Raw genomic sequence first — 23,970 nt, 5'->3', positions numbered from 1 at the left:
CACAACCAGGATTGCAAGAGAGTGACTGCTATCTCTCTCTCCATCCTGAAGATCAGTTTCATCTGATTCTGGCAGCCAAACTGGAATTACAGACCAGAGAGAACTGTCACCTTGAAGTAGCTTTTCTTTTTTCTTTCTTTTTTTTCAGAATCAGAAATATTACAAAAGAATATAAAGGAAAACCTGATAAAATAGAAGCTTTGAAGGGTAAAAAAAAATTATATTGATGTCAATTTCATGATTTAAATTCACATTGTTTTGCTTTTATTGAGCAGTTAATGATAATATCTAAGATTTGAAAAGTTATTTGAACCCTATTATAAATTTTCCCCTCTAACACATCACTTTTACTTTATAAAAGTTAGAAAAAGTGGGTGTTATAGAATTACATGTATTTAAAGTCTATACTGATGTAACCTACAGATATTTTTTACCTACACCCTCAATTTTTTTCTTCTATAATCCAAAAGCTATTGGTAGATACTCTACTTTTTTCCTTTTCTGAAAGGGGGGGACTTACCTACTTACCACTTGGGAGTTTTAGCTATGTGACACTTTATTATTAATCTATTCTCCCATTCAATAAATACTAACATCCACCTACCATATGCCAGGCAATTTCAATGAATTTAAGGGTATATTAAATGTTTCATTCATTCATTCATTTTAATCAAATAACTTAAAAAATTCTAGAAAGGATTTTTAAAAATTAGTTTTTAAGGGCATTTTTATTTTGAACTTACAATGTTTTCACACTAGAAAATATAACCATTCCAGGAAATCAAGTGTTAATTTATTGGTTCTGTAACAGAATGTTATTTGTGATTTTTATTATTTTCCATCCTTCCTCCCATCTCTTCTCCCTCCTTCCTTATCTTACCTTCCATTCCTCCTAGACCTGGTATTGGACATTTATGAAGGCCAAATCACTGCAATCCTTGGTCACAGTGGAGCTGGAAAATCAACACTGTTAAATATTCTTAGTGGGTTGTCTGTTCCCACCAAAGGTGAGAGTTCTTTTTTCCAAAGTCAGGTTGACAAAGAAGTAAGCTGATAATATAAAATCCTCCTGATTATTTATGACAAACACAGATACCAAATAAAAAATGGAAATCTATTTGTAATATTATTCCATAAAGGTTTGTGATGTTTAATTACTTCATATAGAATGTAAGTATTTTGTGATGATTATTTTTATGGTCATCAGTTTGGCATTCCCATATATTTTGCTGTATGGCAAACACTCCCAAACCGAATGGCTTAAAATAAAAAATGTTGTATTTTTTTTCCTCATGACTCTGTGGGTTGACTGAATGGTTTCTCTGTTCTGAACCAAGTGATTGACACCAGGTAATGTAACATGTGCCTGCTCACATATTTGAGGCTTCAGACAGGACAGCTACACCTCTGTTTTTGCATGGACTTTCATGTTGCAAGAGGCTAGATTGGGATTCTTTACCCAATGTTCTTCATGATCCCAGCAACAGAAGAGGACAAGTCACAGTGTGTAGCTATTCATCAGCTCTATGTGTATCACTGTTGCTAAGGCCCCAGTGGGCATCTAGCCAAACCTAATTATTAATGGTAAGAGACTACACTACATCATTAGGAATAAAATCCCAGATGGGAACTCCTTTTACAATTTACTTTACAACTGAAAGGAAAATTCATAATGCCTAAATTGTATAAATCTTGAAGATAAAATAGTTTATTGATTAGTGCATTGATAGTGATTTTTTTTTATTTAGAAGTACTCAGTTTTACTTATTATCCAGATATTAATGTAGAATCTTTGTGATAGGTTCTGTCACCATCTACAATAATAAACTTTCAGAAATGGATGACCTAGAAAACATCATCAAGATCACTGGAATTTGTCCACAATCCAATGTGCAGTTTGACTTCCTTACTGTGAAAGAAAACCTTAGGCTATTTGCTAAAATAAGAGGGATTCTGCCACAAGAAGTGGAGCAAGAGGTATATAAATACATTAAAACTCATGTATTGGTCAAAGTGAGATTGCTAATCCTGTTTGCTCTGTTTTGTTTTGTTTTTCTCTTTTATTAATTATCTGTGTGTAAGTCATTGGTAAATGTTGAAGAGGAAAATCCAATTTCAGCAATAGTGATCATTTAGATAATTTACAATGTGCCAAGCATATCCTTTACTGTAAATGTAGAACTCATTTATTCCTTAGAACGACACTATGAGATAAAGCTGTTATTATTCCCATTTTATGCATGTAGAAACTGAGGTTCAGAGAGAAAGTAACTTGACTGAGATCACACAGCAGCTAAAGATGGATGGGCATTCAGAGCCAGGCAGTTTGGCCACAGGGTCCATGCTTTTAATCATTATGTTTACTGTTTTGCATTTTTTATAAAAAAAGGAAAAAAGAAATGAATCTTGGTATATGACATACAATGTTGTCTTTTGATTAGATACAAAGAGTTTTACTGGAATTGGAAATACAAAATATTCAGAATGTCCTGGCTCAAAACTTAAGTGGTGGACAGAAAAGAAAACTAACCTTTGGGATTGCCATTTTAGGAGATCCTCAGGTGAGTTCAGCAATTTATGGGTGTTTTCAAGTTTTAGAAAGTGAAACTTTTGATGAGAGTTCAAACCTTGTAATTGGAAAAGGACGTGTTTGATGAAATATTTATAATAAAATATTCAAAATAAGAACAAAATCCTAATCACAATACCTTTTAAATACAAATAAAGGATGGGGGATATAGCCCAGTGGTAGAGTGCTTGCCTGGCATACAGGAGGCTCTGGGTTTCACCCTCGGTACTGCAAAAAAGTAAGTAAATAAATGCATATAAATAATATGGTCTTTACATTGTTTTCTGGAAAAACTTCACCTTAGGAGAAACACACACACACACACACACACACACACACACACACACACACTTCTCCTTCACACCTCCCTCCTCTGCAGGTTTTCCTATTAGATGAACCCAGTGCTGGAATGGATCCCTTCTCAAGACACAGAATTTGGAACCTCCTGAAAGAGCGTAGAAGAGACCGTGTGATCCTTTTTACTACTCAGTTCATGGATGAGGCTGACCTCCTGGCAGGTAATTGCTGGTTTTCATTGAATATCCTCATGAAGACATCAGGGTATTTGAGAAATGTGGATTGGTATTCTGAACAGCTCTATTTAATACTGGCAATCTAGCCATCCATGGTAATCTGTACCACTGGGGATGAGATGCAACTGGGCCCAAATCTCCTCGACTCTAGCCATTTCTATGTATCTTGTAAAATTTGTATTATTTGATGATGTAGGAGTGGGCTGTTCCAGGGAAGTAAGTAGACTCAGTATTCTAAGAGATTAATTCTCTCAGAATAGAGACATATCAACTTGAAATATCCAAAGAATTTTAATGTTTGATCCATCAAAATGTGTTATATGATGATTCTCTATGATAGACAGTATATCCACAAAGTTGAATCTCCCTGATGAGTTGGTGCAAAGATGACCTAAAATACATAAATTAGATTAAAATAAAGTAAGGACTTTATGGAGTCCTTACTAGCTCTGTCTCTGGGCAGACTATAGACACTCCTTAACTGGAGTTAGATCATACTGCGTTTTCTCAAAAAGCAAATGGAATTCATCTATTCCTCCAATGCCCCCCCTCCCTACCCCACTATGAGTCAGTCACTTTATATCAGTGATGGTATTTGTCTTTTGGGGATGGGCTAACTTCGCTTACCATTATCTTCTCCACTCCATCCATTTATCTGCAAATGCCATGATTTTATTCTCTTTTATTGCTGAGTAATATTCCATTGTGTACAAATGCCACCTTTTTTATCTATTCATCTATTGAAGAGCATCTAGGTTGGTTCCACAGATTAGCTATTGTGAATTGTGCTGCTTTAAACATTGATGTGGCTGTGTCCCTGTAATATGCTGTTTTTAAATCCTTTGGGTATAGACTGAGGAGAGGGATAGCTGGGTCAAATGGTGATTCCATTCCCAGTTTTCCAAGGAATCTCCATACTGCTTTCCATATTGGCTGCACCAATTTGCAGTCCCACCAGCAATGTACGAGTGTACCTTTCTCCCTACATCCTGGCCAACACTTATTGTTGTTTGTCTTCATAATAACTGCCATTTGACTGGAGTAAGATGATAAACTCCAGGTAGGGCAGAGGGGTGGGAGGGGAAGAGAGGGGGCAGGGGGTTAGCAATGATGGTGGAATGTGATGGACATCATTATCCACAGTACATGTATGAAGAATTGGTGTGAACATACTTTATATACAACAGAGATATGAAAAATTGTGCTCTATATGCGTAATAAGAATTGTAATGCTTTCCACTGCCGTGTATTTAAAAAATAAAATCAATTAAAAAAAAGAATTTTTAAAAAAACTGCCTATCAAACTCTCTTCTTTGATTCTTCCTTTTCAGATAGGAAAGTGTTTCTCTCCAAAGGGAAACTGAAGTGTGCGGGTTCTTCATTGTTTCTGAAGAAAAAGTGGGGGATCGGTTATCACCTAAGGTAGGGCCACCAGGGAAGGTTCTTTTGGTAAAAGAGAGGCTTGATGGTGATGGAAACAAACATGCCAAGAAGACCTGTATTCATCATACCCAAGTGCTTGCACACCCATAGGCACATATCTGTGCAGAAATCATGTACGTGTGAGAGTTGACGACTTTGGAGACGCTTGAGATTGAGAATATAAGATGGCAACAGAAGTTTAGATAAATGTGTGTTAGGAAATATATTCAGAATGCATGGTCTATGGAAACATCTATTAAGGGAACTTTTTCACTGATATATTCTTTCATACTCTAATCATCTCTCACCCAGGGTGTTAATATAATTTCCTACTTGCCTCCAATTCCTTCGGTGCTTCCTCCTTTTTCTTGACCTTCTCCTTTCCATTCTTCTCAATTATTAGTGTTTTGAATAGTAGCATGTGAGAGCTGTTATTTATTTGGATGATACTTAACATTATTTTATTTCAATCTTTTATTTTTGAGATGGGAATCATCATTACTTTTACTTTACAGATAAAATTATATACTCCCTATGTGTCTTAGACTAACTATTTTGTGCTGCTAGAACAAAGTACCTGAGACTGGGTAATTTATAAAGAATAAACATTTATTTCCTACAGTTCTGGAGGCTGGGAAGTCCAAGGTTGAGGGACCACACTTGGCACAGGCCTTCTTGCTTCATCATCCCATGGTAAAAGGAGAAAGGGCAAGAGATCACACACAGGGCAGGGTAGGGGGTAAACTCATCATTTTATCAGGAATCCATTCCCACAATAACTAACCCACCTCTATGATAATGGCATGAATCCATTCATGAAGAGAGAGCCTCATGACCTAATCACCTCTCAAAGCTTCCACATCTCAACACCATTGCACTGGGATTATTTCCAGCCCGTGAACTTTGAGAGTCACGTTCAAACCATAACACTACATTGTTGTGTGGTAGAGCCATGAATTGATTCTCAATATGTTTAGCTTCAAATCTAGTGTCCAAGACCATGTTTTAATTTTTAAATTAATTGGTTAGTTCTGATTTATATCATTTATACTTAAAAAAGAAAATAAAGATAAAATGACAAAACATAACAAACTTCAGAAATTTTACCTACCAGAATCCAAACCATGTAGCCAAATAATGCTGGTGTGACTCGTCTGTCATGATTCCCATACCGTGTACCCTGACCCAATTCAATACCCTTTAGTTAAAGTGAAATAGTCGTTGCTCCTTATGCATGTCCTACCATGATCTATACTTTTTTTTTTTCGAGGCTAGCTGTTGAACCCATTTCCACCTGTTTAAGTCCTAAAGAGTTATATGGATAATATCTCATGCACACTTTGATAATCTTCCTGTTTTGTGTGATGTCCCAATTTTGTTTTTAATTCCCTGAAGCATTTGGTTTGCATCTTTTCTTAGAAGTTATGTAAACTTTTTGAAACTCAGTTTTCTAACTTATAATCTAGGAGTAATAACTTCTGGTTATAAGTAAAGGTTACAGAAAAATAAATGAGATGTTGCTTAGAATCTTGTGTAATATTGAGGACATACCATGCTCTCAAAATAAAGGTGCTAGTCAGATTCCCTGCCCAACTCATAACTCTTTCCATGGGCCTCTGGACAGTAATTTGCATAATTGCTTCATGTTCTTCTTCAAAGCCTGAGGTTAATAAATTATGGCCCCGTGAGCCAAATTCAGCCCCCTTCCTGTTTTTGAAAATAAAGTTTTGATTTGGCCCAGGCTTGCAATTCTCTTGCATATTGCCTACAGAGCTCCTGAGACACAACAGAGAGTTGAAACACATGACTAGACTTTTCAGGCAATGTCTAAACTATTTGCTACCCAGCCATTTTCAGAAAAAGTTTGCCAAGCCTGCCTCCCGATGGATAAGCTCCTGAGGAAAGACACTGTGTACCACTTACAAAGTCCTCCAGAACACCCAGCTCAAGTTCTTGTAAGGGGCCAGGAAATGTTTATAGCTTGTTTTATTTCATGGCAAATTCCCTCAGTAGGTTTCACTGCTTCTAGGAATAATACATATTCTTATAAGTTCACGCATGCCTTATGAGTAAACGGAATAATTCTGACTGAAGCATTTAGCTCAATAAAACAGCAACCATTTTTAAGGGCTAAGTGTTGGCATCCCTATTTTTCAGTTCTTAGCAACCTTAGATGTTAGAAATCATTATTCTATTTTACTAATGAGGAAACAGCTGAGATAGGTTAAATTAGATTTTTCAAATGGCAAAAACTAAGATTCAAAGTAAAATCATGACATATTATTATCTACTATATACTTACTAACCTTGATTGTTCAATTTTTATTTCTATAATGGGAAAATAGTATGGTGTGTTTGAATGGCTAGACTTCTCAATGATATTTTGTTCTTATTCAAAGTTTTGGGGTTGACACTAGAAAGAAAGCTAAAATTGGGGATCCCAGCTCCCCAAGCCCACATTCATCCATAATTAGTTTCTATCTATACCCAGTTTCCTTCATAGCATTTACTACTATTGATAATTAGTTTACTTATCTGTTTTCTTCCTGTCTCCCTGACTAGATAATTTCATAAGTGCTGGCTAATGTTTTCTTATTCACCTTGTACCCTGAGCACTTAGTGGGGTGATGTTTATCACACACTAAGAAATTTGCATTGAATGATTAACTCAATAACTGTACCTGTTTGGCATCTATGACTATCAAAAGTCTCTTGTTCTTTCACACCAGTACGATAATCCTATTTAGCTAACTTAAACTTCCTCGGTTAAACATAAATGTCAACATTATCCATCTTGCTTAGTCCTGATCTTTGCTGCATTCCTAGTATTTCTACCATGTAGTTATTCTCCACTTAAGGACCTGAATCACTATTGATCTTCTCCGGGCACCATCCCTCAGTAATATGACCAGTAATTCTGTTTAGCTTCATCTTTGCTTTCCCACATTACATTTATATGATTGGGATCTTTGTCCTCTTATTTAATGTTTTTATGTCCTGTTTTTTTCCATTAGATATTAGCTGGTTTTCTTTGTCCTATAGAGATTAGACTTGATTTTCATGCTATTGGAGACTATGTCAAAAAACATACCTTTTTTTTTAACGCCAATTTGCAGTTGAATGAACTATGTACTCAGGAAAAGATAACATCCCTTGTTAAACAGCACATCCCTGATGCCAAATTAGCAGCAGAAAGTGAAGGAAAGCTTGTCTATACACTACCCTTAGAAACAACCCATAGTTTTCCAGGTAATGTTTATAGAAACATGAAATTAGTATATAAATAATATTCATAATAAAATAATGGTAACTTTTATAACTAACATTCATTGAGAACTTATGATGTTGTTCAGATATTTAAATGTAATCAAATCAATAGTCAAATAACAACTGCCTATAGTGGGAAATATTATTATATTCTGATAGTAATGCTTGTGCATTTTAGAGAGCTTCTTTTAATTCTGTTCCCCTGGTGGTATATAGCAGAACATTCTAGTAATCATAACTGTACATGAACACAAATGGTTGAAACCTCTAGCTTAACTATGTTAATTAGCCCCATGATATAACTATTTCTCTTGGCCAGGCCGTTGTGGTAACTTTGAGCTTTCCAGGCTAATGGACAGACGTTTACTAATTCTGTTTATCCTTCTGTTCCATGACCATGAAGGCTGACATTGAGTGGCTGGATCAATTAGCCTTGCCATACGTGTGGTTAACAAAGACACATAATTATTCCATAAAGTCACTTAAATATACATTTTATAACATAAATATTCCTTAGAAGCATTCAGCAAAGTGTTTGTAGACTGCTAATTAGTGTATTGTAAGAGTAATTAAAATACAGGGAAAGTCTATAATAGTTTTAGGCAGAATGGTACTTGTTAGCAGTTCAAATCTCCTTTCTACCTTTCCATGTAAGATATTCCAGCTGAGACTGGACGCTTCTAACATCCTCCTGTCACTGGACTCTCCAGAATGAAGCCTCGGATCTTCTATAATCACTCTAGTCTTAGAATTGGGTTTTTACTTAAGCTTAATTACCCACTATAATTCAAATCCACGCAGGCAGGGACATTGCTCTTGGCTTTATGAACAATGATTGGTGCCATAGTATTTTTAGGTAAATGAACTAAAGAAGGAACGGATACAAAAATTGCTAGAGGGAATTTCTGCTATCATACTTTCCTACTAGCCCAAGAAATTCTAAGTCGATTCTTCATTCTCTATTAGAACTCGGGAATTATTTTTCAGAAACAGAAACTAATTTTAAAATGACTTAGATCCTCTGTCCTTTGACAGGTGCTTTGAGAACTGAAGAAGATTTTGAACCATCTACCTAATTCTCAAAAAATATGTTCTTTCTCTTCTGTTGGTAACAGCATGAATGTTTCCCATTTGTATCTGTTATCTGGGGGGGGAAAAATCTTTAAGTAAAAAAGATTGGCATTGAGAAGTCCAAAATTTCATAATTAACTAAATCAGAAAAATCTAGAATGATGTTATAATAGAAACATAAATGAATATAAACTAATATTTGACCATGAGAGTAATATTTGGGTGAAATAGAAAATACATGGATTGAAGAATAAGATTATTTATTATGAAATGTTAATTTTAAAAATCTTAGACAAATCTTAAGCATAACTTCATATAATTTCTTTATTTAATTTGGAAAGATGTCCTTAGTTTGCTCATGGCTTTTGCTGTTTTGATTCACTGCTCTGTTTGTTTTCTTTAGAACTTTACACAGATCTTGATAGCAATCCTGGCCTAGGAATTGAGAATTATGGTGTTTCCATGACAACTTTGAATGAAGTGTTCCTGAAGCTAGAAGGGAAATCAGCGCTTGATGTATCAGGTAAATAAAATGCATGAAAATTTTGTGTGAAAATACTCATGCAGTGCAGTTCATAGCTCGAGAAGACCCTGTTCCAAAGATGTGATTGCGAAACGTTGGTTTCCATGACTAACGCATTTCTCAGATAAGCTTATGCAAAGACGAGCTGTGTCCTCTGTCAATATTGCCTTGACTGATTGCATAGCTCGTTTTCCTGCATCCAAGGGTCATTGCCCTCCTCACATCCCAAGATCAATTTCAGACAGAACCTTCTTATCTTCCTGTCTGCACACTCTGTGCATCATTCTGCCGTGTGCTGGCCTCCAGGGTTTCTGAGAAGTCAGCTCTTAAACTTATTGAGGATGTCTTGTTATTATGAGCCATTTTCTCTTGCTGCTTTCAATATTCTCTTTTCTGACTAGCTTTGGACAGCTTGTTCATGTCTTTAGAGCTTTACATTTATCCTACATGGGGTAGGTTGGGCATCTTGGTGTTTTAGTCAGCTTTTTTTTTTTTTTTTTTTGCTTTTGTGACTGAAAGACCCAACCAGAACAACTGTAGAGGAGAAAGATTTATTTAGGGGCTCACAGTTTCAGAGGTCTCAGTGCATCAGTGGCTGGCTCCATTCTTCAGGACTCAAGGTATGGCAGAGGGAACCAGTTCACATAATAATCAGAAAGCAGAGAGAGAGAGGCCTCCACTTGCCAGACACAAATATATACATTATAACCACACACTCAGTGAACCTCTTCCTCCAGCCACACCTCACCTGCCTCCAGTCACCACTCAGTGAATCCCATCAGGGATCAATCCACTGATTAGGTTAAGGCTATAACACAATCATTTCTCCTCCAAACCTTGCATTGTCTCACACGTAAGCTTTTGGGGGACTCCTCCACATCTAATAACACTAGGATATGGAAATTAGTGTTTTTCATCCATTTGGGGAAGTTTTTAGCCTCATTTCTTTCCTTCCTCTCCTCTCCTTCAGACACTGCCATTGTTTATTGGTGACTTGGTAACATCCTACATTTCTCTGGGACTCTTCATTTTCTTTGTTCCTTTTACTTTATGTTCCTTACCCTGACTAATCTCAATTTTTCTTCTGTCATGTTCACCGGATTGTTCTATTTGCTGAAATATGTTAAGTTCTGCCGGTGAATTTTTCACTTTCAGTTGGTACAATTTTCAACTCTAAAAATTTTATTGGGATCTCTTTTATAATGTTTGCATCTTTAATGATGTGTTCAATTTGATGAGAAGAGGTTGTCATACATGGTCACTTTAAAAAAGCCCTTGCACCTATTCCCTTTTCTCTATTTTACTGATCTTCCTGTTTATGCTATTTATAAAATTAGTGTCTTGTAGATACACATAATGTGAGATTCACTGTAGTATCCTCACATATGTGCCTTGGAAAGTCAAGTCAAATTCATTCCGCTGTTTTACCTTTATCCTGTCCCTCCTCCCTCCCCCCATCCCCTTCTTCTACATCCCTGATCTTTCTTTTATTTCTTATTTCTTTTAATGTGATTGTTGCTATGGTTATGGTTATATCTATCATATTGGTCCCATCTAGTCTTTGCTTTTTTATTCCTTCCTGCCATGATTTTTTATTAGTAGTAAATAACTTGCTTCTTTATTTCCTTTTTAGCTGTGGGTTTTTTGGTGTGTTATTTTTCATGATCACTAGAAAAATTTATCTGTATACTATACTCCAGCGTTGCTCTACTGGTTCACACAAAATACAACTACCTCTAAATGAACACACTTATCTCCTCCCTTTTCCTTTTTGATATTTCCTATCATGCGTTGTAATTATATGTGCTTCTCAGTTATTATTATTAAACTCTCACCCAAGTCACATAGACTTATATATCTATAAATCAGTATCTTTATCTGTAGAGCTACAGATAGATGATTGATTGATAGAAATGAGTGAGTGAGAGAGAGAGAGAGAGAGAGAGAGAGAGAGAATATAACCGATTTTAATGTTCTCTTTTGTTTGCCCATACATTATATCTCTATTGGGCTCCTAACTCTTCCCTCCTGATATTTTATCTAGTATAATTGATGATCAGCTTAAACAGCACCTTCTGTCAGTTCTTATTTGGGACTTTTGAATTCTTTGGATCTGTGGGTGCAATTTATACTGAGCAAAAAATAATTCTTAGACATCTGGTGCTGCCCCACAGGCATTAGATTCCCCAGTTAGGTTTTCCAATCTTTGTTTTTCTTTGTGTTAGAAATTGGACAATGTCTGAAAAATAAAAAGGAAAGTAACTGGACAATGTCGGTTTGCCTGTCTTCAAAATCACAGCTGTCTTCTGTTCAGACTGTTCTGAAGCCCAACTATTAAACTCTCTATTCCTGATACTGCATCTTTCAACAGAATGTTTCCATTTGTTCATATTTTAACAGTTTCAGATTCTCTACTGAACTTACTTATTGGCTCACTGATATCCTTCATATTTTCCAGTGGATCCTGGAATAAATCATAAATATTTTTAAACCCATGTGTGTTAAACCCAACATCTGGACCACAATCACTGATGACCCACATCAGTAATGATTTTGACTGTTCTTCTCTTCCCTCTGGGTCACATTTCCTGCTTCTTCTCATGTCTTGTATTTTTTCTTATATCATCGACATATTAAAAAAATAATAATAACACAGCAAAACAGTAGAGACTGAAGAAAGCAATGCCCAGAAAATGAGTTGACTCTTTTTTCTGTCAGGATGCTGATACAGACCACTAGATTGACCTGATCTGTATTTGGCAAGTATGTGGACTTTTGGACAGCTTTTCCTCCTTTCCCACTTCCACATGATTTGAAGGTCAAATCAAATCTTTCCCTTCGGCATGACCTTGAGTTACAGCATTGATGCGAAACTCTTCAGATCTCTCTGCGACCTACAGACCTATAGGAATCTCTGAGTTAGTGTGGGTGAGAGTGAAATCAAATCACATGGATACAAACACACAGGTGAGGCTTTTGCTGGGAATTCGGAGAAAGGAGGCAGAGCCAGAGAGCAGTGTGGAAATCAGGATTGTGGGGCTGGCTCTTGACAAAGGAAGAGGCTGAGTGTTATTCATGGGAAAGGGTTGCTTGCAGGGGTGGTTAGAGTTTAGCCATATTAATTGCCTTTGGGTGCTTTCTAAAGGTGTTTTTCCTTGTCCTGGAGCCAAAATCACCTCTCTCCTAATGATGCTGCGTTTGCCTGTGGTAAGGATGAGTCCCTGTAGCTTTTAAGAGAAGACAAATCATGCAAATAACAGGTTCAGGGCCCGGGAACTTCCTACTTTGGCGTCTCCTCAACAGTTTTGTCCTTTGGCTTGTTTATCACTGGCTTTGCTGATGCACCTGGTTTTTGAAGCTGAAAATGTTTAAGGGTGAGTGAGCAAGGCATATACCAAGCTTTTGGAATCTGACAACCTCCAAGTTAGAGTAGGGAAGTAGGGAAAAGCTCACATCCTCTTTTTAATCGCTGTTAGGCTATGAAGCTCCAAGAGTGCATCTGCCCTTTTTCAGAACAGGGGTCCCGACTGTTCTCAGCCCCACCACCACCACCAAATCCCCCAGCAGCAGAAATTTCCTTGACTTTGTGCCTGCCACCCTATTTTATTGCAGTTTTAAAATTTATTGGTTTATTTGACCACTGGGAACTGAGCCCTCCTCTTCACTTAAATCAAACTTTGCCCCAGCTCTCCCTCCACCTTACCACCCTCTACGCAGACTTCAGCATGGCCACTGAAGTGGCCAGCGCTGTACCCAGCAGAGGCCCATGGGTCCTCAGTTACCCCTTCTGTGGGCTGGCTCTGGGTGGATGCTGTAATTCACACAGAGAGGCCCCACTTGCCTTCATGATGTCTTGCAGGAGACCCTGGGCACCTCCATGTGGCTCTCTCTGTTTTTCCTTCTGCCCCTACCTCTGGTGCACTGTTCGCATGCACTTGGTGAAGAGCCCCTTTGGGAAAGAATTGGTAGAGAGTGTGGACTCATTTTGTGACTTGGGCACCATGTGATTCTAGATGGGTACGGTAGCCCACATGTGACCATAAGGGTCTAGATGGGTACGGTAGCCCACATGTGACCATAAGGGTTTGTTTCTTCCTGCTGTTGGCCCTTTGTCCATGCCTTTGGTGGGCTCTCCTTCTGCCCTGTCCCTAGGGATGAATGCAGACACAGGAATCTTCTCCCCTATGAATGGAATAGCTTCTCTTTTAATGAAAATTAATCTTTTTAGTTTTCATGATGCCCTCATCTGTTAATGGATTAAAAATGACAAATATCTATTATTTAAAACTATTCTTTTAATGTGCTTCTCACCGCTATCTTGTTCAAGATCTTTATTTCAGAGTGTGAATTTTTCTGTGCATTTCTGGGGCTTTGAGTTGGGCTTATTTTAGCATTGTACAGTGGGCAGCATCCTGGGGACCTAGAGATAGCAGAGAATGTGAAAAGGGTAGAAGAGTGCAGCCTCAAACACTGTGCACATTTTAAATCTCTCCAGTAATGACGATTTATAATTGACCCCCAGGCGGATAACTTATCATTCATAGTTCACTCCCTGTGTGTAGCATGTCAATCTGTAGCTTGCTTCTCTAAGTGAACACACAGAATATGGCTTTCTTTACTAAATTTGCAAATTACACTAGGCACTAAAAAGACCTTGCATTTTTAATCTCATCTCTCGAATGTACCGTGCACATTTGAATTATCTAAGAGCTTCTTTCCACTCCTCTTTTTGTTCAAAAAACAAACCTTATAAATATTTTCCTCGCTCAAGGCAGCAGCCAGGAAGGCTATGTCTACAGGAAAAGACTTGAACTACCGACAAACAAGCTCATGCCGTAGGCTCAATATTACACATCTGAAGTGGGATTTAATAAATTGCTTCTTTTGTGGTTTGCAGGTATCAACATTCTAGGAGAAGCACAAGGGGAAAGAGCTGGGGACACAGAAAGACTTGTTGAGATGGAACAAATTCTCTCCTCACTTATGGAGATGAGAAAGACAGTAGAAGGCATGGCTCTCTGGGGTCGACAGATCTGTGCAATTGCAAAGGTTCGTTTGCTAAAGTTGAAGCATGAAAGAAAAGCTCTTCTATCACTGTAAGTATCAGAGTGCCACAGAGTTTTCCCTTTAGCTGATGTATAGGAAAATAACTAAGGGGTAAAAATAAGAGGAAAATTTTTTTTTAATTCCCTGTGTCTACAAAACTGGAAAAAGTATTATATCTATTTAGTCAGTGGTCCTAGTGGTTTTCTATTAGGGGACTAACAGGTCCAGAGACAATTCTAGAGGAAAAGTTGGAATGCTGTGAACTTCCCTGTAATATTTCTTCTCACTCAAATTCTGCACTATGAAAGGTGGCAGACGTGTTAGGAAGTGGTCCTCTTTCCCAGGACCTATCTTAGCGGTTATCCTACTCATTCTTCCCTAGATATCGAGATTTCCCCTCCAGTCGGTATAAGTAGTTCACTCTCCTTCCCGACTCTATGCACAGAAGACACAGTCCCTGCTCCCAAACTCATATCATCTCCTTTTGTACCTTAACACCCATCTTACCTCGGCTGTCAGTCAATGCCATGTCTCTGAACACTGTATTTTGCTTTAGGAATAAGGAGGTCGGTAGCCTGCGACACAATTGAATCTCAGTAAATATTTGCTAAAGAAATAAGTAATGAGAATTTGAGCAAGACTTAAGAATAAACCTTCCCTATTAAACTGGAAACACTACATACCAGTCTAGAGAGAGTGAAGTATAAAGAGATGCCCGTCATTTTGCTGACTTCAGACAAAATGTAATTATAAATTAAAGATGGGGAAAGGTTTTGAAGAGACAGAATGGCCGTATAAGAAGATATTTCGATTTATCTAAATGGAGAATATAGGAAAATAAAGACTAAAATATAATTAAAGATTTGAGCCTGGAAACTAAAGAAATCACATCACTCCCAAGTATAAGAAGAGGAGTGGACATGAAGAAAGTCATGGGCGAGGTGTTGAGCAATGGCTGGCAGAAGGCAGAGCATCGCTCTGGAGCATGGGAGGCAGGCAGGATCTGAGCCTGAGGGACAGGACATATCCCACGGAGGGGTATGGGCTGCCCAATGGCCAGAGCAAGGGAAGGGAAGGATAAATCTACAGTTTCTCCCCTCCAATTTAGGAGGGAAAAGGACAAAATACTCAAGAAATGAGGCAGAGAGCTGCGTTTAATTTTCACAATTTCTTGACCTCAGTACATTGCAATCTGCTCAGACCCTTCTAAAAATTAGGAAACAACCGTGCATTGATTCAAATTAGCAGTTTTATCCCATACAGGTTGTTGATTCTGGTGGTTGGATTTTTCCCTCTTTTTTTGGAGTATATCTTGGTGAAAGTTCATCAAAACAGTTACACTTTGGAACTGTCTCCTCATCTGTACTTCCTGGCTCCTGGACAACAGCCACAGGACCCTCTCACTCGATTATTGATCATCAATAACACAGGTAATGATGTGTTTCAAATGTAGTATGGATCCATGGATTAATACTTTATTCTTAAATTGTTAAATAATATTCTGTAGGAGGGAGACACCACATTTTATTAGTCACCCATCACAGATGGATAATTTCCCCCATTAATTAGTTATATAAATATTACTTTTAAAAATGTTAATCTGTACATTCTTTGTGTGAACATAAGTATTCATTTTTTTTGGGGGGGGTCATCCTAGGAATACAATTGTTGGATTACAAGATGATGTAACTTTAAGGATGTCCAAACTATTTTTCAAAGTGAAAAACTTTATATTCACAACAGGGTTCTAATTTCCGCATAGCCTTGCTGACACTCATTGTTTCCTGTCTTTTTATTCCACCCATCACAGAGTGTCTAGCGATACTCTGTGGATTGTATCAGTGTTTTGCTAAGGCTCCTGGTGTTGAACATCTCTTCGTGTGCTTACTGACCTGTTCAGAAAGAGTTCTTACCAAATTTTAGCAGATTTGCTTGAATAAATATTTCTTCATTTTCTATATACCTTTGGGACAGTTTCCAGAGATTTTTTTTTACTAGTTCGGTTTTTCTTTTTAGTAATTTTTATAGTTATTAGTCATTCTTCTGGAGGAGATGGCTGTAGAGTCTTTCATATAATCACCATTCAACAGGTTGCTTTCCTGTTATCAAGAGGCATTTTAAAATCCAATTAATAATCTTATTTATTAGTAATTAATTAATTACTCTTATTCAGTAGTAAAGTGAGCTTTAGTAAATTTGATGGTTAATTAATTAGTAGGAATTATCTGTCACTAAAACTTCCATTCCAAGATTCTAGGAGAAAACAAAAACAATTTCAAAAACCATGTGGTATTTTTAAAGATTTGTGCATTATCTAAGCACAAGCAAATATTCATACAAAGTGAACTCCTTGAGAAATGCATAGATTCTTCATTCACAGAAGCAGGCATGTTACAGTCCATGTTACAGTAAGTGACATTAAAAGACACTGTAACATAACTACACAAATTGACATTAATTTTTTTAAAGTTTGTAAATATCTGTTAAATTACATCTCAGGGGAGAGCATTGATGAGTTTGTCCATGCCGTGGAGCGCCAGAGCATAGCTGTGGAAGTAGATGCAGCTGGAACTAGAAATGGTATAGATGACCCTTCTTATAATGGAGCCATAATAGTATTTCGTAATGAAAAGGTATGCTGGTCTACATTTAGTAATTTTACCAAAGGTGTGGGAAGCTAACATAATATGAATGTACTCCAGTCTCCAATTTAAGAAGCAAAAATGAAAAACAAGTACTGTTTCATTTATTACTTGGCAAATTGCATTCCTTGGTATAATACGTGATAAATTTATATATCTATCACTATTTACCAATACAAACTGTGTATATTAGCAACATTCATAGTGTAAAAATACCCCTTGTCAAGTGTACATTTGTGTGAAAGAATCTGTAGTTTCTCTCAAGGGGCTTTCTAATACATTTATCTGGAACTTCTGATTCATTCTTAAACAATAAACACCCAAAACCTGATTCTATCCTTAAGCAAGACACTAGTGTCCTGAAAATCAAATGCATGGTTGGTTGGTTTGTTTGTTTGTTTACTATATACATGTTTTCTTTTATACTAGTATTTGTTTTTATTTCCACAGTGTTTTTTGCTTACAAAGTGTTTGTGAATTTTAAAAAATTATTTGGAATCACATTAAAAACATAATCTTGGGGCTGAAAATGTGACTGAGTGGTAGAGTGTTTGTCTAGCATGTGTGAGGCCCTGAGCTCTATCCCCAGCACTGAGAAAAAAAAAAAAAGAAAAAAAACAGAAAAAAAAACCCCAAAATTTTGAAAAGTGATCTCAAATGAAAGTATTAAATTTTGGCTTCTATGGGGGAAAAAAAACCACAAAGATCTTTGCTAATTCATAAACTTGTCTGTGTTTTAGAAATATGACTTTTTATTTGCGCGCAATACCAAAAGACTGAATTGCTTCCCGGTTCTCATGGATATTATTAGTAACGGGCTACGTGGAATGCTTACACCATCGGCACATATTCAAACTGAGTGGAGCACAGTTTTGAGGGTGAGTATAACTCTTATGGACTCTCCTCCCAGATCGTGCTTTTCAGAGCTGGCATCTAATTCTTGGTGAGTGAACCACACTGTTACACATTAACATTTGGATTCATGCTGTTTCTGCAGCTCTGGAAAATTCAATCCACTTTTTTAGAGTTTCAAATGTTTTTAAAATGCAAAGTAGAACTAACAAGACATGTTCCAAAGAAAAAAGATGAAACCACAAAAAAAGTGAAATTGTGTGGCACTGTGACTAGCAAAAAAAACATAATGAACCAGAAAAATTAAGGAGGTACCAGAGGAAAGCAGACAGGATGGCAGGTAGGAAGGGAGAAGGGGTGACGTTTTCACAACTTTAAGAATTCAGGACAAAGTGAAGCCTGGAACTGCACACTGTCCATGTTAGAACTAGGCCAGGTTCTTGTCCAAAGTATTCATTCTTTTGGCCTTCCTTAGACCTACCAGGCGAGCTTTCCCAAATACGGGATGAAAAACTTCCTGTTTCTAAAGAAAGGCCCAGGAGATTGGAATGCACTCAGCCCATTAAGTTGGGAAAACAGAGTAACTATGACAGCTTATAATGGTTTGTTTACTTCATAAATAATTTCACCCCTTTGGAGATACAGGGATCGTGTATTTCTTAAACACATGTGTATCAATATCTTGTACCTAGGAAAAGGTGTCGAACATAATAAGCACTAAATAACTTATTTGTTAAAGACACAAATGGATGCAAGTGGTCCTCAAATTGTTTCCATCTCACACAACTCTAGAGTTTTATGATAACATAGATGGACATTGATCCTTTACCCATTTTTATATAGAATGAACCACATATCCATCATTATTTTCATATGCTCAACAAAAAATTTTGTGTCACCTTCTCATACCATCTCATTAAGTGCTCAGAAAATAAAGATGTCTTTCATTAAGGGTGCTTAAGGAATTTAAAAATTAAAGCCAAATGTTTTAGTTACACATGGAGCATTAGTTAATTTTAGAATGTGTGCTGTGATGGTTCATTTAAACTTTAATGACTGCGAAGGTCTTCTCAACTTTCTTAAAGCAGGATACCATAATTTAGTAAATTCCCTCTCTAGGGGAATCCTATTTTAACTAGAACGAGTTCAATACCAGCTGGCTAGTTCATCTTGTATTTATGTACCCCACAGATTTACTTTAAACTCTATCTCTAGCAACTCATTTTATTAGCTGTTCAAATTTACCTTCTCGTTGCCCCCAAAGTAGGAGCTACCTGGAGTTTCAGACTGCCTTGGCCCTGTCCCACCCAGAGTCAATGGTTTCACACTGAAGCCTGAAGGGGCCCACACTCTGTGTGCACCAGGAGCATGACAGTAAATGTCACTCTCCTGGTTGATTTTGTGGTTAGCAAGAGTCTTTCTGAGGCCCCAGCTGAAGATAACTGGGATGTGGTTATTACCCCCTTCGGTCAAGTGCTCACACAACAACTGTGAGTCATGAGACTAACATGCACTGACTTCCAAGACAGGTTGCAGTTATTCCGTCCTTAAAAAGGGTCACGATCAGGAATAGCAATAAATTTTCTCCCATGCTTTCGCTCCCCCTTCTGTACTTCACGTCTACTTGTGAATCCTCAACCAAGATTGATCTGGTCTCGCGATGTTACTGGGATGACTTCTCACTGGCTGAGGAATATGGTATTTGATTTAGGTAGGCTATCACATTCTAAATAAGACCTATTAGAAAATTCCAAGTGTTGACTCTGAATTATCACTTATTACTTAGCATCAGAATAAAGTTTAGAATGCTAAGGTAAGGAGAGGGTTAAGGAGAGGGTTGCCACTACTACTTTCCAACTGTGTGATGTGATTAACGTGTGCATGTTCTTTGAATTGATTTCCTTACCTATAAATTTGAGTATAAAGTCAAAAGATTAAAAGTGAAGCTTCAAAGCTAGAATAATAATGAAAGGACTGAGAATCTCAATAGGAACCTGCAGCAGGATTCCATAAAATTGATTAATGTTTTGAAATTTTATTGCAGAAAATGAACTTAGAAATCCCTACTTCAGTTCACTGTGCTCTTTGCTTTTCCAGAGAATATGGGATAATCCATTTGAAATCCTGGGATACACCTTATTCTGGCTGGTTTTGGCATCCAGCTGCCCTCCTTACATAGCCATGGGCAGCATTGATGATTACAAGGTAACAATGAGTAATGAAATTTTCCACTAAATTGTTTAATTTGAGCAGATAATGGTAATATAAGATTTTCCATGAAGATACTTATGCATATATAATTGAGCATTCAATTCAGGCATAAATTCTACTAAATTAAAATAACAGGAAGTTTCATAAGTGGAAATATAAGTATATATAAATAAATGGATAATAGAGAATGATTCTAAAATTTCTAAAGATATACAAAGAAACTTGAATAGACAAAATAACTTTGGAAAAGAATAAACAAAAGTTAGAACATTTGTGCTTTTAAGTCTCATTACAAAGTTACAGTCATTAAGAACAGGTTGTGTTAATTAAGAATAATCTCACAGGTATCTGAAATGGAATAATCATTTCAAAAATAAATGCACACATATAGTATCATCGGCTGATTTCAGTAAACTGCCCAGAAGCTCACCTTAGGCTGTTACCCTCTAGGGGTGTTGGGTTTATTGTCTCCGTTGAGCAAAGAATTGAAGAACAGGACACAGAGATAGCAAGCAAGCGGCAGGTTTATTGCAAAAGCTGCAGACAGACTTCTGCAGGGAGAAGGGGCCCCTGAGCCAGGAGTCTAGTTGGGGAGATTTGGGTTGTTCTTTTCATGGTCTCTGGAATTTCCTCCTTGTCTCCTCCCCTGTCCACATGCCCCTCGCTGTCATTCATTGGTGCCCCCTCTGTCTATGTGTCTGTTTTAGTTTTTCTATTGGATCCCATGCTTAGGGACACAAGTACAGAAGTGTCTGTCTGATTGGGTCCCCAGCTTGTGTCCACACGCACTTTTGTCAAGCAGGAAGTTGGCCTCCTTGGAAGACCCTCTCCATGTTCCTTTGTTCTGGCCCTGGCCCAGACCTCCTTACTCATCTTCTTGTCCTGGCTGCTTAAGCTGTTCCCTATCTCCCTCGGGGTTAAGGCTAGACTTTTTAGCAAATTGGGATGGGACAGCTTGATACCATTATGAAAAAAAAAAAGTGATCTTAGCACAAACCTCACACCAGACACAAAATTAATTTGCAGTGAATCATAGACCTTGTGGTAGGCAAATATTTCTTAGATGAGAAAGAGGTACTATAGACTATAAAAGGAAAAAAAAGATAATCTTGAACTTCATCAAAGTAAAAGTAGCTTCTTCTTCTTGTAAACACCAATAAGAAAAAAAAAAAGTCAAGTCACAGGTTGATAGAAAAATATCCACACAATTTATGTATCTGACAAAAGATTTTATCAAAACTACATAATGAACTCATACCTCATTAGTGAACATAAGTCAATTTTAAAAATGGGCAAAATATTTAAACAGATATTTCACCAAAGACAGACAGATGGAAAATAGTGCCATGAAATGATAGCTAAAACCATGAGTCATGAGAAAGTTACCCCAACAAGATACTCCTACATAATATGAATATTGTTGAAATGAGTGGCGAAATCAAGTTTTTGAGGAGTGGTGAAACTAGTACCTCTCACGCACAGGTGGTGACCATCACTTTGCAAAGCAATTTGACTGTTTCTTGTAAAGTTAAAAATACACCTCCTGCTGCAAGTCCGCAACTCTTCTCCTGAGTATTCAAGAAATAAAAGCCAGGTGTGTTGGTGTACACCTGTAATCCCAGAGCTTGGGAGACTGAAGCAGGAGAATCACAAGTTCAAAGCCACACTCAGCAACTTAGTGAGATCCTGTCTCAAAATAAAATATCAAAGGGGCTAGGAGGATGTGGCTCAGTGGCTAAGAGCTCCTGGGTTCAATCCCCCAGTACTGGAAAAAAAAGAAAAAAGAAAAAAAAGAAAATCACATTGACTTGAACAGAAGCTTTATTCATACTAGTCAACAACTTTAAAAAACACAACTGTTCCATCAAGATGTGAACTGGTAAATTCTGGTATGGCCATATGATAGAATATTACTCAGCAATGTAAAAGAAGAGAAAATAATAAATCCATTGGTGTGGAGGAATCTCAGAACCAAGAATGAAGACAGACGCAAAAGAGAAAATACTAAAGGATTTCATTTAAGTGAAATTTCATTTAACCTATAGTGACTAAAGGCATGTTTGTGGGTTTTTTGTTTGGTTGGTTGGTTTTTGCTTTGTTTGGGGTTTTTTTTTGTAACCAGTAATAAAGGCTTTTGAAAGGAGCACAAGAAATTTGGGAGAACAGTGGAAATGCTCCAGGCCTTGATGGTTGTGGTGAATGAATATATGCATTCATCAAGCCTCATGCAGCTGCATATTTATTATGGGTACTTATTCTTGTTTAAAAACTATACTTCAAAAAAGTTAACTGGAAAGTCAGTGTTGAAGTAGGAGGAAATGACACATTGGAAAAGTCAGAATGTAGAAAGTTAAACTCCAGTGTTGAGCTGACAATTTGTAAATTCTGATTCACAGTTTTTCATTCACCCAAATGAATGGTTTATGTGTCTACAAATCACCCGAGCATCCTGCTAAAATGAAGATTCTGATTCAGTAGTCAAGTCTTGAAGGGCAGTCATAGGGTGGCACGTTTATATGACCATCTCAGGCTAACGCTCATTAGTTTAGTCACAGATTGCCATAGAATATATTTTAACATTCCATTTTTGTTACTCTATTATATAAAATCCATGAGACCTTGCAGAAGGATCCCTGTTTCCTCTCCTTCCTCTGCTTCACTTCCTGCCTCTCCCAAACTAGTTCTGTTGCCCAGGAGAAGAGAACACGCCCCATGTTCTGTTCCCTTTCAAGGGCAGAATCTGCAGGAATCCTAAGAGATGCTGTTCCCAGGTGTGAGAGAGCAGTCAGTCACTCTGGAGTTAATGTTGTCCAGACTTTAAGACTTCTCCTAAGGAAACTGCCAGAACGAATTTTCTTTGGCTGTACCACAATTTCACCGTCTTTATCCTAAGACCTTGTCTGTCATTTCTCTGTTTCTTCGGAGGTTTTTACCCCTCTGTATAAGTTGGGAAATCCTCAGCTCTCAGCTCGGGGCATCCTTCTCATGATCAATGCTATTGTCTCCCAGCTAAGCTCACCTACCACTAGGGTTTCGAATCCTCCCTCCCTGCTGCTCACTCACAGATTGGACTCCATGAACCATCTCTAATTTGACCTCTATTTTGACCTTCAATGTGACTCTAGATTCCCTCTCAGCATTTCCTTTTTAAGTATCAGAGAAGTCTCAAATTTCATGCTTGCAAAACGGAATTTGGGATTTCCTTAAACACATCACCCCTTCCTATTTTCTGTGTTCTTCAACAGAAGTACCAGGTGTTCTGTCACCCTCCCAGCAACCCAAGGTGATCCTTCCTTCCTCTCGTCCCAGTGTATCTAGTCAATCACCAAGTCCTGGTCCATTCTCCCACCTGAATGGACCTGTGTGATGTTGGGAAACTTTGATATGAATTTTCAGGTCACATTACAAATTAGTTAGGAGCATCACCTAACTAATCAGAGCCCACCAACACCTGAATTTAGATGTTTTTTAAAATGAAAAAAAAAAATGATTCCACATTACTAGAATAGTTCAATGTATAAGTGTGCTAAAATCACATCAATTGACATGTAGTTTTAAAATAAATAATTTTATGTGTTTTTTCAGAGAATGACCAGAAATACAGATTACATTTATATTTATGATTCTCTTTTATGAACATATACATACATATTTGGATGGGTAGTGAGTGTGTGAATGTGGACTATGACAGAACCACCCTAACTTCTTTTATTCAGATGAAAGCATAAAGCAATTATATACCTATAATTACATGTGACATATGTGATCATATACTTCTATATGAAATGTATAAAGTATATAAAATACAATACTATATTTAATGGTGTACAGCAT

The 23,970-nt window shown here is 37.3% G+C and overlaps 1 protein-coding gene and 1 long non-coding RNA gene across 2 annotated transcripts in view; one reads left to right on the top strand and one right to left on the bottom strand.

Annotated features, from left to right (window-relative positions):
• The window catches only part of LOC113176924 (ABC-type organic anion transporter ABCA8-like), a 58,826-nt gene that overhangs the window by 17,534 nt on the left and 17,322 nt on the right, over positions 1-23,970 (top strand). The window contains 13 exon segments of the mRNA XM_077801422.1: positions 149-207; positions 897-1,007; positions 1,802-1,977; positions 2,442-2,561; positions 2,949-3,087; positions 4,434-4,524; positions 7,634-7,773; positions 9,266-9,385; positions 14,283-14,481; positions 15,695-15,861; positions 16,931-17,064; positions 17,814-17,951; positions 20,023-20,130. Coding sequence (XP_077657548.1) covers positions 149-207; positions 897-1,007; positions 1,802-1,977; positions 2,442-2,561; positions 2,949-3,087; positions 4,434-4,524; positions 7,634-7,773; positions 9,266-9,385; positions 14,283-14,481; positions 15,695-15,861; positions 16,931-17,064; positions 17,814-17,951; positions 20,023-20,130 — 1,702 coding nt within the window.
• On the bottom strand, positions 15,783-20,710 carry LOC144256289 (uncharacterized). The gene is made up of 3 exons (XR_013344063.1): positions 20,567-20,710; positions 16,345-16,530; positions 15,783-15,932 (listed from the first exon to the last, which is right to left on the bottom strand). It is a non-coding gene; the product is annotated as an uncharacterized LOC144256289 (long non-coding RNA).

This window comes from Urocitellus parryii, chromosome 7 (assembly GCF_045843805.1).
Source record: "Urocitellus parryii isolate mUroPar1 chromosome 7, mUroPar1.hap1, whole genome shotgun sequence".
Taxonomy (NCBI): domain Eukaryota; kingdom Metazoa; phylum Chordata; class Mammalia; order Rodentia; family Sciuridae; genus Urocitellus; species Urocitellus parryii.
Note: the sequence above shows the minus strand (reverse complement) of the source record. Positions and strands in the feature narration are given on the sequence as shown.